This window comes from Mytilus edulis, chromosome 7 (genome assembly GCF_963676685.1).
Source record: "Mytilus edulis chromosome 7, xbMytEdul2.2, whole genome shotgun sequence".
NCBI classification, from domain to species: Eukaryota; Metazoa; Mollusca; class Bivalvia; order Mytilida; family Mytilidae; genus Mytilus; species Mytilus edulis.
The window spans coordinates 12,547,622-12,565,478 of NC_092350.1; the positions used below are offsets into that span (position 1 = coordinate 12,547,622).

At 33.2% G+C, this 17,857-nt stretch overlaps 1 protein-coding gene across 1 annotated transcript in view; it reads right to left on the reverse strand.

Annotated features, from left to right (window-relative positions):
* Positions 1–460: 460 nt before the first annotated feature.
* LOC139529967 (uncharacterized) overlaps positions 461–17,857 on the reverse strand; it is a 48,102-nt gene continuing 30,705 nt past the window's right edge. Inside the window, exons 16-21 of the mRNA XM_071325968.1 lie at positions 14,790–15,332; positions 12,253–12,519; positions 11,610–11,906; positions 2,946–3,255; positions 1,850–2,272; positions 461–733 (exon numbers count right to left, since the gene is read on the reverse strand). Of these exons, the coding sequence (XP_071182069.1) occupies positions 529–733; positions 1,850–2,272; positions 2,946–3,255; positions 11,610–11,906; positions 12,253–12,519; positions 14,790–15,332 (2,045 nt within the window). The 3' untranslated portion in view covers positions 461–528. The remainder of the gene's footprint in view (positions 734–1,849; positions 2,273–2,945; positions 3,256–11,609; positions 11,907–12,252; positions 12,520–14,789; positions 15,333–17,857) is intronic.

Below are 17,857 nucleotides of genomic sequence, written 5' to 3' on the forward strand. Positions count from 1 at the left end.
ATATTGTCAGTTAACCATAAAAAAAATAAAAGCAAAAACAGCTGACATATGCCAGTTGGTTACACCAGATCACTGTTCATCTGTATAACATATATAGATCAACCAGCTCGTGTCCCTTCTGAAATAGGAAGCTGTACACAAAGAGGCTTACACAAAAAGCATTTACATGTTCTTAATGTGCGACATTCGTTGCTACCGGGATCAAAGTGAAGATATGTTGACAGTTTTTGTACTAACTGAAAGGCGTTCTTCATAATCAATACTGTCGTGAAATGAAAATTTTATCTATATTAAAATGTACATACTGAGCGCGATGTTTTGCTACAATTCAAAAGATTTGGTTTGACATATTTGCAATGCCTTTTGGTTATAAAATCCAAAGAACAAATATTCGACCTAATGATGCTAATAACACATTTTCTTTTTACAAAATGTTAGACTATTAATTGTCTCATGCACATTATAAATAACCTAGATTCTATCAAATCAAGTTAAATTGCATTCAAGACTTTTTCTGTTATCTCTGTTTTAAAAAGAATATTCATCATCAGAACGATAACCAACATGTCTGTAAACATAGTCGTCATCTGATTCAGGATAATAATCATTATCTGGCTCATAAGATATCCCTCCATCATCTGAGTCCATATCAAAAGTGTAGGTTGGAACATAAAATGGGTTATGGAATGTGGACTGCAAATAGTTAAGAGGAATTCCATAATCCCTTAAACTCCTAAAAATAAAATGAAGATTGATTTAATCGAATGCTTGTGCACTTTGGCAACATTATTTCGTACTTAATATTAATTAAATATCCTTTATTTCCCTGCACACATTTACAATATTTGTTATCTCCCTAGATTTTTTTTTAAAGCAAAACACACATTCTTTCAACACATTTACAATTATCTTATGGCTAATATTATTATGTTATCTTGAGGAGTTAAATTACAACCACTGGGTCGATGGCACTGCTGATCAAGGTTTTCCTCTCAGGGTATTACAGTCTGGTAGTAAACACTTCGTTGTGAAAACTAGTTATCATTATTATAATGGGAGTAGTTATAAATTCACTGTTACAAAACTTAAAGTTTTGCCAATTATTACTAACTTTCATTAGTTCCTCAATGCTATCCAACCACGTGCTTTACTTTTCTTTTTCAAAAGAGGGGCGAAAGATAACAGAGGGATAGTCAAACTCATAGATTGAAAATAAACTGTCAACGCCATCGATAAAAATAAAAAGACAAAGAGACAAATTATAGTACACAAGGTACAACATAGAAAACGAAAGAGTAAGCAACATGGACCCCACCAAAAACTGAGGTTTTCCCCGGTGTCCGGAAGGGTAAGCAGGTCATGCTCCATACGTGGCACCCGTCATGTTGCTTGTGTTATTACAAATCCAGTATATAGTCTTAATTCGGTAGGTCACATTCGTGAAAACGAACGTTTTTGATTTACACGTAAATGATAAGTCTGTTATGGACAACACGCGCGTAAAGGGCACACATTTCATCTTTCTATAATGAGTTCATATACTTAACACCATTGACTACACATAACATATAGACCATTTTTGTAACAGACCAATAATTATAATGATAAACAAAAGGTTTTCAAACATCCTAACGCATTTTGTGTACCTCTCGTTTATATTTGACGAAGTTTAGACTAGAAACACAAAGTAGCCTTCAAATTATTTCTTACTGGACGACTGGACGACATCCGCAACAGCGTTTTGAAATTGAAAAAAAAATTATAAATGTTTTCTCTGTAGGTTCAATTTTGTAGAATAACGATTTTGTTGATATTTATTGCAACCATTTTTAAAAACAAATACTTGAACCTTGTAATCTTTTCGAGCTGAAATATCTCTGTATTAGGACAGTAATCAACAAACTTCAGGTAGGATTTGATCGTTGTAGGTACTTGGAGCACTTCTATCTTGGATTCTATTTCCGATCCAGCTGACGCCTTCACAAGCTGCTTTCTTATAACATCTCTACAACGATGTGCTAAAGGCTTAATAACCGACTGAGAACTCTTCATTAAGGTCTGCAATTCCGATGTAGCATTCTCCATTGCTATTATTTTGTAACTTTCACCTGCTTTGTCTATATTCGATAAATTCATTGATGCAAAATTAAAATTTTCAAACCATTTCTCCTTTTCAAATTCCCAACCACATCTGATAAGACATCCTGCAGCTTTGAAGAATCCATGTTTTATTAAATTCTGCAAGCTTGAAGACTCTGTCAATTTTTTGTCCCTGTTAAATGTGAAATATTTACTTTAGCTTGAATATACATATATTCGTGCTTTTGTTCTTTTGGCAACATACCAAAAAAGGATTGAGTAGGAAATAAAACCTAAAGTCAATTCCATAAGAAACATTATATTTCCATAAAACATATAGTAAAAGAATGCAACAACTACTTAAAAAACCACACCTGGTTTTCTGAAATGTTAAATTAGTATAATATTGAGCGCACTAATAATGGCACTTTGTAATTAAAAATGCAAATTCCTAGACAAATAAATGCGGCTCAATATATTTCTCTTTCACCACATATCATATATGCAAATGTTTTGGTACGTATGAATAAACGATGGTATCAAAAACACTTTAGGTTTGTCACGGAAGAGTAAAATTAACAAAAGGACCTTGAACACCAAAGAATCAACATTCAGACGTTTAACAATTTATCATCTTTAATTAATGAACTAGCTAGAAAATTGTTGTAGGGTCATACACACAAAACAAGTATGTGTATTTTTTAAACGAGAATTTATCTGACAGTTTTAATCAGTACTTCTATCAATTTTTGTCACCAATCATAAAAATCCTTTATACTTTTTGAAATCAAAATTTATCGAAAAAGTAGACAGATAATCCAATGATTTCATGTTTATTTATTTTTAAAAGCAGTAATTGTACGTACCGAGCCATTAGCAATCTCCTGTATGCTGATGAGAATGTGTGTCTGTTTTCTATATCTAGACTGTCAGTTGTTATGATGCAACATAATTGTGCTCCTCCACAGACAAGACGATTCAATGACGACAAATCAACTTCTATTTGAATGACACGCTCTGTTACACCTGACACTGTATGATATCCGACTTCCTTAACCATTTTGGTCACTAAAATATCTAATGGTCTTTTTCCAGAGGTAGTCTGAATATTCAAATTAGCCCCGTTCTTAATTAGAAGTTGAACAATATCATCTCGGCAGTTTTGATCAGTTCTATCTATAATAGAAACATCAAAAATTGTATAAAAGAATTTTGGTCTCGCTTAACAGCATTTCATAAAAAAAATAATGCCATTTAAAAAAAAAAAGGTTTTCCAAATAGAAATATTGCACATCAATCATTAGCGATAAAAAAAAAATAATCGGACATTACATTTTCGACAATTCGGACGGTGAAAGGATCTTTGAAGATATATGTATACTGATCAGTGAGCAATCATCATTTCATATATTTTAATGAAGTAACAGTTACTCACGAGATATAGGTTGCACTTATGTAAATATTGACAACGTAATTTCCCATAGGAACTCCCTTTTTACGGCTTGAATTGTGACACTTTAACTACGAAGTTTCACTAAAAAATAAAGTCTTGAATTTAAGGTTGATATAAACTTCTATTTTATTCAAAGGTCAAAACATATGTGTTTGCAGCATGTTAACTTGTCAACATTTATACGCCCCGAACTTCTTAGCGTTTAAACTCAGACTTAAATTCTGTACAACCCCTCCCTTCACTTTTGGTCTTCTTCGCAGCTACATTCTTTATTTATACTGGTAACATTCCCAAGTTATGTCTCCATGAGAGGAAAATTAGAGATCATATTTTAGAACAATTGCGTAAACGAAATTAAATATCTATAAATATTATATATTTCTCCTTAAAGAAGGCGTGGCTTGTAAAACAGCAGAATTCAGGGCACCCTCTATATTTATCGGAAGTATTACACTTTTGTTTAAAAGTCCTTCTTACTAATTTTTTTGTTTTTGTTTCAAAAGTTATTTGGTCTTCATTATTTAATATCACGTTTTAAAAAAAAATTAACGGTATTTGATGAGAGAGTGCAAACATCATTTAATTTTTCTATAGCGTCATATTTATAGTGGTGGGATTGGCAATGCAATACGTATATAGAACAAGATATCACAGGGATCATAACTTTTCGTGTTTAAAAGGAACTAAAAATGATTGTGAATGTAATAATATCATAAAAAGAAAAGAAAATGAAATGAAACTAACCAAAGTGCCCCATTTCAACATCAAAAAACTTAAGGAGGTCATGTTCGTACTCGTGTAGATACATGTACATTTCCGTTATTAAAAACTGTATGAATTGCATGGAATTTTACCTGGTCTTGCTCAGGGCTAAAGAAGCTACAAATAATTTTTCATTTTCACTTTCATTAAACCATCATGTTAATAGTTTTGTCCCCCTTAAAACAATTATATCTTAACAACTTTGAACCAAAGCGCTGTAAGCGTTGAAGGCAGTTAACCAAAAACCCAAAACCAAGGCAAACGTAATTATGAAAACTGTGGCAATGTTGCTTCAACATTAAACAAACATATAAAGTACATTTATATTTATTAAGGATTTGTATAGTAAGATAAAGCGCGAGATTCCAATCCTTCTTATTATACAAATTCTTGTATTTATCTAATGAATTAATTATTAAAGGCAAATAATTTATATGTTATCAAGGTTTCAAAAGCAATGCATATTTTTTTATGGTACAAGTTTGCAATGATTGCAGTTGTTCTACTTGGTAGTTAACGTTTTAGTTGACTGCTAGTAGTACAAATTGACTTAGTACGAACATGTAATAGTATGAATGGACTTCCCTGGAAAGAAAACTGAGTTTGTGTTCTATAGTACAAAAGTTATGAGACACGAATCAGACAAAATTTTCACTACTACAGGGATCAAAGGTGAGGTCTGACTGACCTGCCGAAAGTAAATGTAAATGATTTGTCATTTTGTCTCATACATGAATATATATGGTTAAGGGATGGGGATCTCGATGGTTTTCAAGTTCTCAAATAGGAAGGGGTAGGGTGACCCTAGGAACTTCCCCTACATTTCATTTGATTTGTTATATTGCCCCATACATAAATATATATGGTTTAGGGGTGGGGATCTCATCGGTTTCCAAGTTCTCAAACAGGAAGGGGTAGGGTGACCGCAGGGACTCCCCCTTCATTTCATTCAATTAGTTATATTGGCCCATACATAAATATATATCGTTTCGGTGTGGGAATCTCAACCGTTTCTTTATATTGTCCCATACATAAGTAATAAAGGTTTAGGGGTGAGGATCTTGACCATTTTCAAGTTCTCAAACAGGAAAGTGTACAGTGACCCCAGGGCATCCCCTATATTTCATTTGAATTGTTATATTGTCCCATACATGAATATATATGGTTGAAGGGTGGGGATCTCAACGGTTTTCAAATTCACAAACAGGAGGGGGTGGGGTGATCCAAGGGACTCCCGCTATATTTCATCTGATTTGTTTTATTGTCCTATACATGAATATATTTGTTTTAGGGGTGGGGATCTCGACCGTTTTTAAATTCTAAAACAAGAGGGTCGGGGTGACCCCAGCGACTCTCCCTATATTTCATTTGATTTTTCATATTGTCACAAACATGAATATATATGGTTAAGGGGTGAGGATCTCGACCGTTTCCAAGTTTTCAAACAGGAGGGGTGTGTGACTCCAGGGACTCCCCTGATATTTTATTTGATTTATTATAGTGTCCTATACTTGAATATATGGTTCAGAGGTGGGGATTTCGACCGTTTCCAAGTTATCAAACAGGAGGGGGTGTGCGACTCCAGGAAATACCCTTATATTTTATTTGATTTATTATAGTGTCCTATACTTGAATGTATGGTACAGGGGTGGGGATCTCGACCGTTTCCAAGTTATCAAACAGGAGGGGGTAGAGTGGCCTAAAGGACGTCACTTATATATCATATGATTTGCTTACATTCAGGATTATATAATATATTTGCATTATTTGTGAAAGTAAAGTATTAGTAAGAAACTTCCAGCTACTTTAATTGACCCTTCACAATTGAGAAAAAATACCCCTTCAAAATTGCAGTAATATGTTTACACTTTAAAAGCATCTCACATGCATTATCATCATTTATCACTGATAAAGAAAATTTATACTGTGACCATGAACATATATATTGTTAGATATACTGTTCCCAGCTGTCACATTGTATTGGATTTTGACATAAAAAAAAATCAAAAAGTAATTTTGAGTGTCTATATAAAATATTTTCTGGTTTTTCTTTCCTTCACATATTTTTTTGGTTTTCAATTCTAGTGTTTATATACATTTACCATGCATAGATGTATTTTATCACCTGCCTGGATTTTTTTGTATTTGGTTGCCAAAACCCAGAATCATCCTTATCCGCTTCCGGAATCGGATCCGATATTGTAAATTTTATCTTCACGGCAGCCATTGTTATTGTGTTTACAATGTAGTTTTTGTCAATCAGATACGATTTTACTCGAATTTACACATTATTTGATGGCAATTTTCCGTTTTTTACATAGATAGATAGATACTTTATTCTCTAAAAACTAGATACAAGTTTACAGAGAAACATACAATATAAATACAGACACAATATTTATAAAGCTAGCGGTTGAACAAAATGAACATCGCTGTCATGAATTATTATGATGAAAATAAGTTTTTAGATCGTTTATTTGGAGACTTTGGTGAAAAGGTTTGCAAAGTTATTTCTTATTTTCTTTCAAGTGGAAGTTGACTTTGTCGGGCGTTAGCTAGAAACCAAGTCAAATTACCGCGTGCAAAAGTGGAAGGTCGCGGACCTCGGACCACCGCTAATTTGCACCCCTGCCTCCAAATTGAAAAGATACGAAACTGTCGTCTTCTAATTTGAAATTGCCGCCAACAGCATGAACAGTTGAACTTATAAATAGACTACTGACGTGGTTGTACTACGTATTGATGACAAACAATATTCCTACGACTTTTGCTACTTGGGAAATCTAAACTACTTGTCTTTGGAGATTTTCGGTGATTAAATATTTCATACAATTGTTCTTTGACATCTTAGCAAAAAGCACAGGTCATATGATACTAAACTACACAAAATGAATCCTAATGAGCACTACTTCCTCAGTGTAACTTCAAAACTTTTGGCTGATTCGACGATCATTTAAGGTTTTTCTTGTCATATGTTTTGTAATCCAGAATAAAAAGTATTAAAAACGTGTTCAATTAGTTATATATAACATTGTAGCCGGCTAGAAAATAACAAAGGCAAGTATTTCAGCATTTATTGGGTAGAACACAAATAGGGTGCTCGCATAATTCAGCTGAGCTGTATTAAAATCATTTGACCATACAGCCTGTTTGAATTGAGAGCAAAAAACTAAGTTTTACTATCAAATAAAAAAAAAACCCCATGTTACTTTTTTTACAAATTATGTAAATATAAAATTGATATCCCTTCATGGCTGTTTTTAAAAGGTAGATAGGCTGTCTTCCTCCATCTTAAATAATGAAATACCAGCAAACAAGGTCTAGATCTTTTATAAAATGTGCAAATTTTGAGATAAGAAGGTAATTCATGTATAAGAATTTTCATTGTAATATAGAAAATGTCATGTGTAACCATATTTATGGTTGTATTTTACAAAAAAAAGAATACTTTTGTTTGATTGAACTTTTGTCAACTTTGCCAAATAAGGGGCGGCAACTCAAATGCAAGGGGAGATAATTCAGATAGTGCTACTTTTACAATAGAATGTGTTAGAAATTTTCTAATTTTTATTATGTAGCAAGAAAACGAGTTCGGTGACCCCCTTTTTCTTTTTCTTATCTGAAAGTATAGTATTGGAGCTATCTTCTAATATTTTATCTCACAATTTTATGGTGTAGTTTTCGTTTTTTGGCAGAAAATTGGGTTTTCCATGCATAATCTATACAAAATATGACAATTTTGCACAACCTGCAGTGTGAAAATAAGTCCGGTGACCCATTCTTTTTGTTAATGTTTTTAAACAAGAAGGATATAAACTACTTTTTTGGCAAATTATTAAAACATTCTATGGATTATAATTTAGACACCCCATCTACCTTAAAGTTGAGAAATAACCCCGTGTATTTTTTAAGGAATTGTTTATAGCTTTCTTATTGTAAGTGCCGTGTAAAAGTTGACGTTTTCATCATTAAAAACATCACACATATTTGTCACCATTTTCAAAAGTCGACAGGAAAAATTAAACCAGAACCAAAAGTTGACAAAGGCAGCGATATGACGACAACGAAAAATACGGTATTATCGGTTTTTATGTTGTAGGGTGGGTAATAAATCTTGATAATAAAAAGAACTGAACTATGATATTGAAAGTATAGACAATGAGATAGCACATTAGTGTTATCTAATGACGAGCGTTGAATGTGACGCCATTCAGGTTCGAACGTGATCTGTGTTTGGTGGTTATAAGCATCGTGCATAGATAAGTATGCATAACATTTGGTTGAAGAAAACTTAGGTACGAGAACGGTAACCAATTTCGGAACGTACAGATGTATAAGGGTAAACAGTGATGCCCCCATAAACATTAGGACGACAAACGCACGTTATAAATTACTGATCGGTGACGCTCGAACCAAAAAGATTAATAAGCAAAATAAAGAACAAAGTTGTAGGAATTTCGGATCAAAATGTCGAAAGGTTTTGCCGTATACAGGTAATCTATTCCAAGGGTAGACAATATTAGTATTTCAATTTCATTAAAAGCTTTGTCAACAGTATATTTATAAATATAAGTATATCAATTAAAATTTGTGTCAACACAAAAGTTCTGAACATTTGGTCAGAGACAACAAACACCAAAATAGTTATATAGGGATATAACTTCATACAATTGTCCAAAATTAGTGAAGGAGAAAATATGTACAGACTAATATTAAGCCAGGGATTCCGTTACCACAAATTACTTAAAATCTTTACTTAATTCTTCCATAGATATAAAGATTTAGTTTTGAAGTTTGGTTTTTTAAACGGGAGAGCACATCTTCATTTTTATGAAAATGTTGTTTACAGTGCCCTAAAATTAAACAAGAGGCTGTCACAACGACAGCAAACCGGATTTATTAACATTTATTTGTGTCCTGGCAATATCTCAAGAACCATTACTGATGAATGGTGAAAGTGAAAATCGTCAATATCAAATTTGACCTCCATTTTGTCATCAGTATCAACATATTAAAATTTTAAAAGCTTAGATTGAATGGTTCATGAGTAAATGCAACAACCTGAATTGAAACGCCATTTTACGATCTTTCAAGAACCATAACTCCTGAACGGTAAAAGTCAAAATCGTCATTATTGAACTTGACCTCTATTTTGTCATCCGTAACAACATATTAAAATTTCAAAAGCTTTGGTTGAATGGTTCATGAGAAAATGCACGGACACGACGGGAAACACCATTTTTCAATCTTTCAAGAACCATAACTCCTGAACGGTAAAAGTCAAATTCGTCATTATTGAACTTGACCTACATTCTTTCATAAGTAACAACATATTAAAATTTGGGAAGCTTTGGTAGAACAGTTCATGCGTAAATGCACGGACAACTCCATTTTTCAATCTTTCAAGAACCATAACTCCTGAACGGTAAAAGTCAAAATCGCCATTATTGAACTTGACCTCCATTCTTTCATAGGTAACAACATATTAAAATTTGGGAAGCTTTGGTAGAACAGTTCATGCATAAATGCACGGACAACTCCATTTTTCAATCTTTCAAGAACCATAACTCCTGAACGGTAAAAGTCAAAATCGCCATTATTGAACTTGACCTTCGAATAGTTGTCAGTAATAACATATTAAAATTTTAAAAGCTTTGGTTGAACGGTTCATGAGTTAATGCACGGACAACATTTGATTGCCGCCCGCCCGCCCGCCCGCCCGCCCGCCCGCCCGACTGCCCGACCGCCCGCCCGCCGTACATCCCCAAATCAATAACCGACATTTTTGTCACAAAAATCCGGTTAAAAAATGATCCTGGTAAACTTATCGATCCTATATATAAGTAAAGATTACCAATTCAACAATTTACTTGTATCATTTAATATTGTTTTAATGGTATTTTATTTAAAAAAAAATTGTTATCAGTAAATTAAAAGCAAACTAAATATCAGTGTTACATACATATACATATTCATGAATCTATAATCTGTAGATACCTGTAACTTGGCATTGCACAATGTCATGTTTTATCTGACTGTTAATGACGTCATTACACTAAATCCATTGCATATTGGATAAGTACTGACTGATAATTTAGTCTTAGATGCATTATTTTTTTATAAGCTGTTAGTGGCTTTGAACTAGCTGTCAGTAACGGCGAGATCTCTAAGATCATAACCATGTGTCTGTTTGTTGTTATGATATACAAGTACCTAGCCACGTCAATTCTGTGTTTTTGTGAGATGTAATTCTATTTGTATTCATCTGATGAGTTGAGCCTTTTTCAACTATTTTTCATAGGTCGTTCTTATATCGTACTGGTACATCACGGCCCTTTGTTAGAAGGATGGTTGGAATCCCGCTAACATGTTTATGTATGTGCCTGCGCCAAGGCAGGACCCTGTAAATTAGTGGTTGTTGCCTGTTGATGTGTTACATACTAGTATTTGTTTTCGTTCATTTTATGTACATACATTAGGCCGTTAGTTTTCTCGTTTGAATTAGTTTTCATTTGTTATTTCGGAGTCTTTTATTGCTGACTATGCAGTATTGACTTTGATCATTTTTGAAGGCAATACGGTGACCTATAGTTGTTAATGTCTGTGTCATTTGGTCTTTCTTAATTTTAGAAACTTTTAATTGGCAATCCTACCACAGCTTCTATTTTATATGAGCGGACTGAAAAAAAAACTGTTTTCTGATGATATATTATTCACTATTTGAGAATGAAGTCGAGGAAAATAGACAGAAACAAATATATAGTTGAAGGAAATGAAATAAATTTGCATGCACATAACTCTTTGTATCGGTACAAAAAGGCCATTATCACACCTGGTAAACCATCAAATCTGAAGCAAATGGTTTAGCGAGAAAAAGGTTTACTGGCACTTGTGATTGTCTGGTATAGATTGTAATATTCTGGAACAATGTTGAGATTTTCTGTTAAATGAAACTTCAAACAAGCTAATTGTCAATCAGGAAAGACCGACGAAATTGTTGAACCCTCTATATAGTAAACTCTTTTCTCGCTTAACCATTCGGTTGAGAGTTTATGGTTAACCAGGCGTGATTATAAAGTATGACATTTGCTTTGACCATAATTGTATGTTTTAAAACTAAATTTCCTTTACGTTCTTTGTTAAAGCACCTGCAAATATTGTTTGAACATGTTGAAACCTGCAAACAGAACAACTTTCAATTTACTTGTTTAGACGTCGTAACAGTAAAGTGTAAACACATTTTAAATCGACCGACATTCTTCTTAATAGATTTCACACATTTTACAATTCACTTTTATTATTTTGTCACACCTACCTAATTCACAGGCAAAATGTAAGGCTGTCTTGTTTCTTGAGTCACAAAAGTTAACGTCTGATCCGTGTTTAAGGAGCGATTCTACCAAGCATCTCGATCTATATGATACCACATGTATCAGGTTCGATGAATCCCCATTGAATACATTAGGATCACATCCTTTTAGAAGAAGCAAATCAATGAATTCTACCCAGACTGTGTTTTTCACAGGAAAATTTATAATTGCTCTTTCAAGGCAATTGCTTTTTGGGTTTGCTCCTGTATTAAGAAGTGCTATTCCAGCTTTTGGATTTATTCCTAGTCAAATAAAAAATGTTCTGATGAAGAAAAAATTTAAAAAGACGCGTTTTAAGTTCTTTTCTTTTTTCGTAATCCCTATGCCTTAAAATATATATAAAACGTAACCTTAATCACGTAAGTGCTAAAATTGGAAAATTGAATAAAGTAATCTTTAACAAAAAAATTGAACAGTGATAAACACCTTTACATCTGTCATATAGGTAAGGGAGGCTTTTGTGTGGGACCGATTTACGTAATTTTTATAAAGATATATATGTATATCATTATTGTAGACTATCATAAAGTAATACGATATACGAAACCCTTACATATGAAAAATGGTTAATTAAATATAAGCACTGACCTGAACTGCATACTCCATCTAGCGCGGTATTATCAGACTTATCAACTAAATTAACATCCAAGCCATAACTAACTAACATAGGAACAATATCTTCCCTCGTTTCTTTAGAATGCAAAACATCTTTTTGATTTTTATTTGATGATGAATGAATATTTTCCTCTGTTGTATATTGGAATAACGTAAATAAAGCAGATCTTCCGGCCTTATCTGTTCCGTTCACATTCATACCATTTTCAAGCAGCAACTTTGTCATAAGACACAAGTCTCCTTCAAAACAATTTATTGATCAAGATTAATTTATATTTTTTTAGGTATATCATTTAAATAAAAACAAAAGTTCACAGTTAAAACAAATATATACAAATCTGGTACTACAAAAACAGGAAACAGTAATGAACATATTTCAATCATTACTATAAGCATTCTTAAAGTATAGTTTCATCCAGAAGTCATAAAGGCACAAGTTTAAACAACTGATATTCAATGATTATTCTTTATCAATATTCTATTGAGCAAAAAAAAGTTTTTTAATATATTTTTTGTTGTTGTTCTGTTTTAATACAGCACGATCTTTTGCATGTATTATTTTATCACAAATTGGACAGTTGATTTTCTTGTCTGAATTGTTTTGCTTGTATTATGTAAGAGCATTTTATAGGTTCTTTCTACAAGTTTTGCCCAAATGAAGATGATTGATTGTACGTTTGCTTATCATTTCTTAAAATTGACGTGTTTTTATTTTTCAATTTTCATGATGTCCGTACATCTACATTTGTATATATGATATAATAACATATACAGTACCATCTTTGCACCAGATGCGCATTTCGACAATAAATGTCTCTTCAGTGATGCTCTGGTAAAAATATTTGAAAATCCAAAGCTCATTAAAAAGATGAAGAGCTTTAATCCAAAAAGGTACCAAAGGTACAGACAAAGCCGGGAAAGGAATAATCAGACCTTTGAATCCGGGAGATACATTCCTTAATTTACAATATTTTCTAATTTTTTGTATCATGAAATTTTAATTCACAGTAAATAAAATCCTCAGACACATATAAAATGACTCCATCGTGCTAAAAGGCAAGAACATTTTATAGTTTATTCCAGTTATTTCTAATCTAGTCTATCATGGATTGCCATATTTTTTGTTCAAAATTGCATTTCTGAACAAAACAATTTAAATAAAATTGAATCATGTTAACGATCTTTAAATTGAAATTTTGTTTCAGAGAATTCTCTCTAAAATATAGGAAAAAGATATCAGAGGGACAGTCAAACTCATAGATCGAAAATAAGCTGACAAAACCATGGCTAATAAATAAAAAGACAACATTCAAATAATGTAACTCAAGATTTAACATAGAAAACTAGAAACTAAGCAACACGAACCCCACCAAAAACTGGGGGCGATCTCATATGCTCCAGAAGGATAAGAAGACCCCGTTCCACATGTGGCACCCGCCTTGTTGGTCATGAAATTACAAACCCGGTAAATGCTCTAATTCGGTAGGTCACATTCTTGTAAAGGGAACAGGATTGTAGTTTCGACGTAAGGAACATATCCGCCATCATCTGTGAAACGGTTACCATAACGATTAACCAACTCGTAATGACGTCCGTAAAATTTACCAAGGGATGATTTCAACTCCACCGCTTGGATCTCTCGGTTTAATAGCAACCCTCTATGAAAGAAATTAACATAGGAAATACAAGCCCGAGAATATCGTATCAGTTGGGAGATATATACTCCGTATGCAAGCGCTGCTGGAATGTTGCTACATAGAAATGGAAGGTTCACAATTGGGAAGCTAGAATAACCCATTTTGTCGTAAAACTTTGTATTTTAACCGACCCTCATTGTCAACATAAAGATGTAAGTCTAGATATGAGGCAGACGTATCTGTATCTGTTGTATCCGTTATCGCTAGTTGATAACTTATTGAAAACCCCTTGGAGCAAGAACCTCAAAACTCAATTCCAGCATTTCCTTTGTAGTAAGAAACCTTTGAATATAATTTCAGAGAGATCCATACACTTAAACACAAGTTATATTATTCCTACATGTTGGGGGAAATTAACTTCAAACTGAATCCCAGCCTTTCCTTTGTTGTATGGAACCTTGTGGTACAATGTCAGAGAGATCCATACATTTATACACAAGTTCTGGTCCGTTAACTAGAAAAATGTTTGTACCTTCTGCTTTTGGGTATGAAACATTGTGGAACAATTTCAGAGTAATTGAAATACTAGTACACAAGTTATTGTCCTGAAACTAGATAAATGCTTGTTTTGGGCACCTTTGGGCACCTTATACCTACACCTTTGGGATCATAACCCCCAAAATCAATCCCAACCTTCTTTTCGTTTTTAATATAATACTTTTTGGCACGACCAATCCATATTTACTAATATCTACTATAGTTCCCGTACTTTTCATAGGGTTTGCTAATGTAGAAGAGCTCCTCGAATTCAAGATACGTAAAGATTGAGTACAATTTTAGTCTACACATGTACAATAATATACCAAAACAAACCTTTTTTTGATTTATCTGAATACAATACATGTAGAAGTGATCTACCAAATTTGTCTTTCACATTAATGGATGCCCCTGTCTTTATGAGTGTAGAAACTGTGGGTACATCGCATTGTTTAACAGCTGAAACAATGGGTATTTTAAAGCTTGTGTGTTGGTTAGGGTCAGCTCCATTCCTCAACAAAAGATCGATTAATTCTTTGCGGTTGCGAGCTTTAGTTGCTAAATAAAGTGGTGTTTCATGTGCTTTGTTTTCAACAGTTGCACATTCCTTGGCATCTAGTATAGCAATTGCTGTTCTGATTAAACCATGTCTGACAGCAGTATGTAAAAGATAAGGATCATCTCCGTCGTCGATAGATTTGATAGAGCTTTTTATCATGAACTGGAAAATTTCGGCTATTTCAACAGTGTCTGCCCTTTCGTTGTTACATTTCGCTTTCAATAAGGACGTAAGCGGTAAATGTCCATTTCTATCCTTATTATGAAGAACGCCTCCCTTCTGGACATAGAATTTGAGAAAATCCAGTGCACCATTCAACGCTAAAATAAATCGTTTTGTAAAAATAACTGATAAATAGTTCTTTGTATCTAGTTTAAGTATTAGATACAGTACAAAGGTAACAAAGAAACAGGCCGGTAACAACCGTTGCCGGATAGTTTTTATGCACGAGTAGTCAGATCGATAGCCGAGGACCTTGACCTGATTACAAGTGCAGAAAAACTATACGTCAGGTTTTTTTTTTTCCATTTCCCTCCAACCGTGAGTTTTTTTCTAGAAAAAAAATAATAATCTAATATTTTGATAAACAAGAGGCTCTCAAGAGCCTGAATCGCTCACCTTAATTTTTTTTGGTTAAATCTCTCATCAATGATTATTTAAATGTTCTTTGAATCGTTCTATTTTCTTCAAAAGCAAAAAAAAAATCATTTTCTCCTATGTTCTATTTTAGCCATAGGAGCTATGTTTCTGACATACAAGAATATGAAATATAAAATTTATACTAGATACTCTGAAACTCATTTAGCCTAAGTTTAGCTGAAATTGATACAGCAGTTTCAAAGGAGAAGATTTTTTAAAGTAAGTCAACATAATGAACAAATTGTGAAAAAAGTCTTTAAAGGGCAATAACTCCTTAAGGGGTCAATTGACAATTTTGGTCAAATTGACTTATTTGTAGATCTTACTTTGCTTAACATTTTTGCTATTAACAGTTTATCTGTATCTATAATATTATTCAAGATAATAACCAAAAACTGCAAAATTTCTTTAAAATCATCAATTCAGGGGCATTATACATGACAAACCAGTTACCTAATTCGGCTGAAAATTTCAGGACAGGTAGACCTTGACCTAATAAATACTTTAACTTCTTGTCTTATTTGCTCTAAATGCTGGAGGTTTTGAGATATAAGCCAAAAACTGCATTTTACCCTGTGATCTATTTTTAGCCATGACGGCCATGTTTTTTGACGAAATAAAAAATAAAGCACAAACTTTATTTTATACACCCTACTGATCATTCAGTTGAAGTTTGGTTGAATTTGGTTTAGTAGTTTTAGAGGAGAAGATTTTTTAAAGCTAGCAAATATGATGAACAAATTGTGAAAAATTGTCATTAAAGGACAATAACCCCTTAAGGGGTCAATTGACAATTTTGGTCATATTAACTTATTTGTAGATCTTACTTTGCTGATCATTTTTGCTGTTTACAGTTTATCTTTATCTATAATAATATTCAAGATAATGACCAAAAACTGCAAAATTTCCTTAAAATTACCAATTAAGTGGCAGCAACCCAACAATGGTTTGTTTGATTCATCTGAAAATTTCAGGGCTGATAGATCTTGATGTAATGAATATTTTTACCCCTGTCAGATTTGCTCTAAATGCTTTCGTTTTTGAGATATAAGCCAAAAACTGCATTTGACCCCTATGTTATATTTTAAGTAACGGCGGCCATGTTTTTTGACGGATCAAAAATCGAAGCACACACTTTGTGCAGGATAATCTAAGGAACAATCATGCTAAGTTTCATCCAAATCCATTTAGTAGTTTCAGAGGAGTAGATTTTTTAAAGTTAGCAAATGTGATGAACAAATTGTGAAAAATTATCATTAAAGGACAATAACCCCTTAAGGGGTCAATTGACAATTTTGGTCATATGAACTTATTTGTAGATCTTACTTTGCTAATCATTTTTGCTGTTTACAGTTTATCTTTATCTATAATAATATTCAGATAATGACCAAAAACTGCAAAATTTCCTTAAAATTACCAATTAAGTGGCAGCAACCCAACAATGGTTTGTTTGATTCATCTGAAAATTTCAGGGCTGATAGATCTTGATGTAATCAACATTTTTACCCCATGTCAGATTTGCTCTAAATGCTTTCGTTTTTGAGATATAAGCCAAAAACTGCATTTGACCCCTATGTTCTATTTTAAGTAACGTCGGCCATGTTTTTTGACGGATCAAAAATCGAAGCACACACTTTGTGCAGGATAATTTAAGGAACAATCATGCTAAGTTTCATTCAAATCCATTCAGTAGTTTCAGAGGAGAAGATGTTTGAAAAATTGTTAACGACGACAGACGACGACAACGGACGCCAAGTGATGAAAAAAGCTCACATGGCCTTTTAGGCCAGGTGAGCTAAAAAAAAGGAACCATTTCAAGTAAAAGATGAATGTTGTACACATTTGAGACTTTTTTAGAATGCAACTGCGTAAACAAATAATATATTAAAGAAATATGTTAGTGGTAAGTATGCTAAAGTTTGATTTTTATTGGGAAACAGAAAGCGGGAGGGGGCTAAATTTATTTAAAATAAACAGGCTAGATCTTTATTTTAGTAGAAAAAAGAAAGGATGTGCCATGCCACCCCCCCTTTGAAAAAAATGTAAAAATTGCACGTTTGCTGCCAAATTACATGAATGCAATACTCAGTGATGGATCCAGGGGACTTAACCCCCTTTATTGGATGATCAATGCATTTAAATGGGGCATATAGTTGAACCCCCTTCCCCTTGTCCTGGGTTGGGAACTCCCTTTTTAAAAATGGCT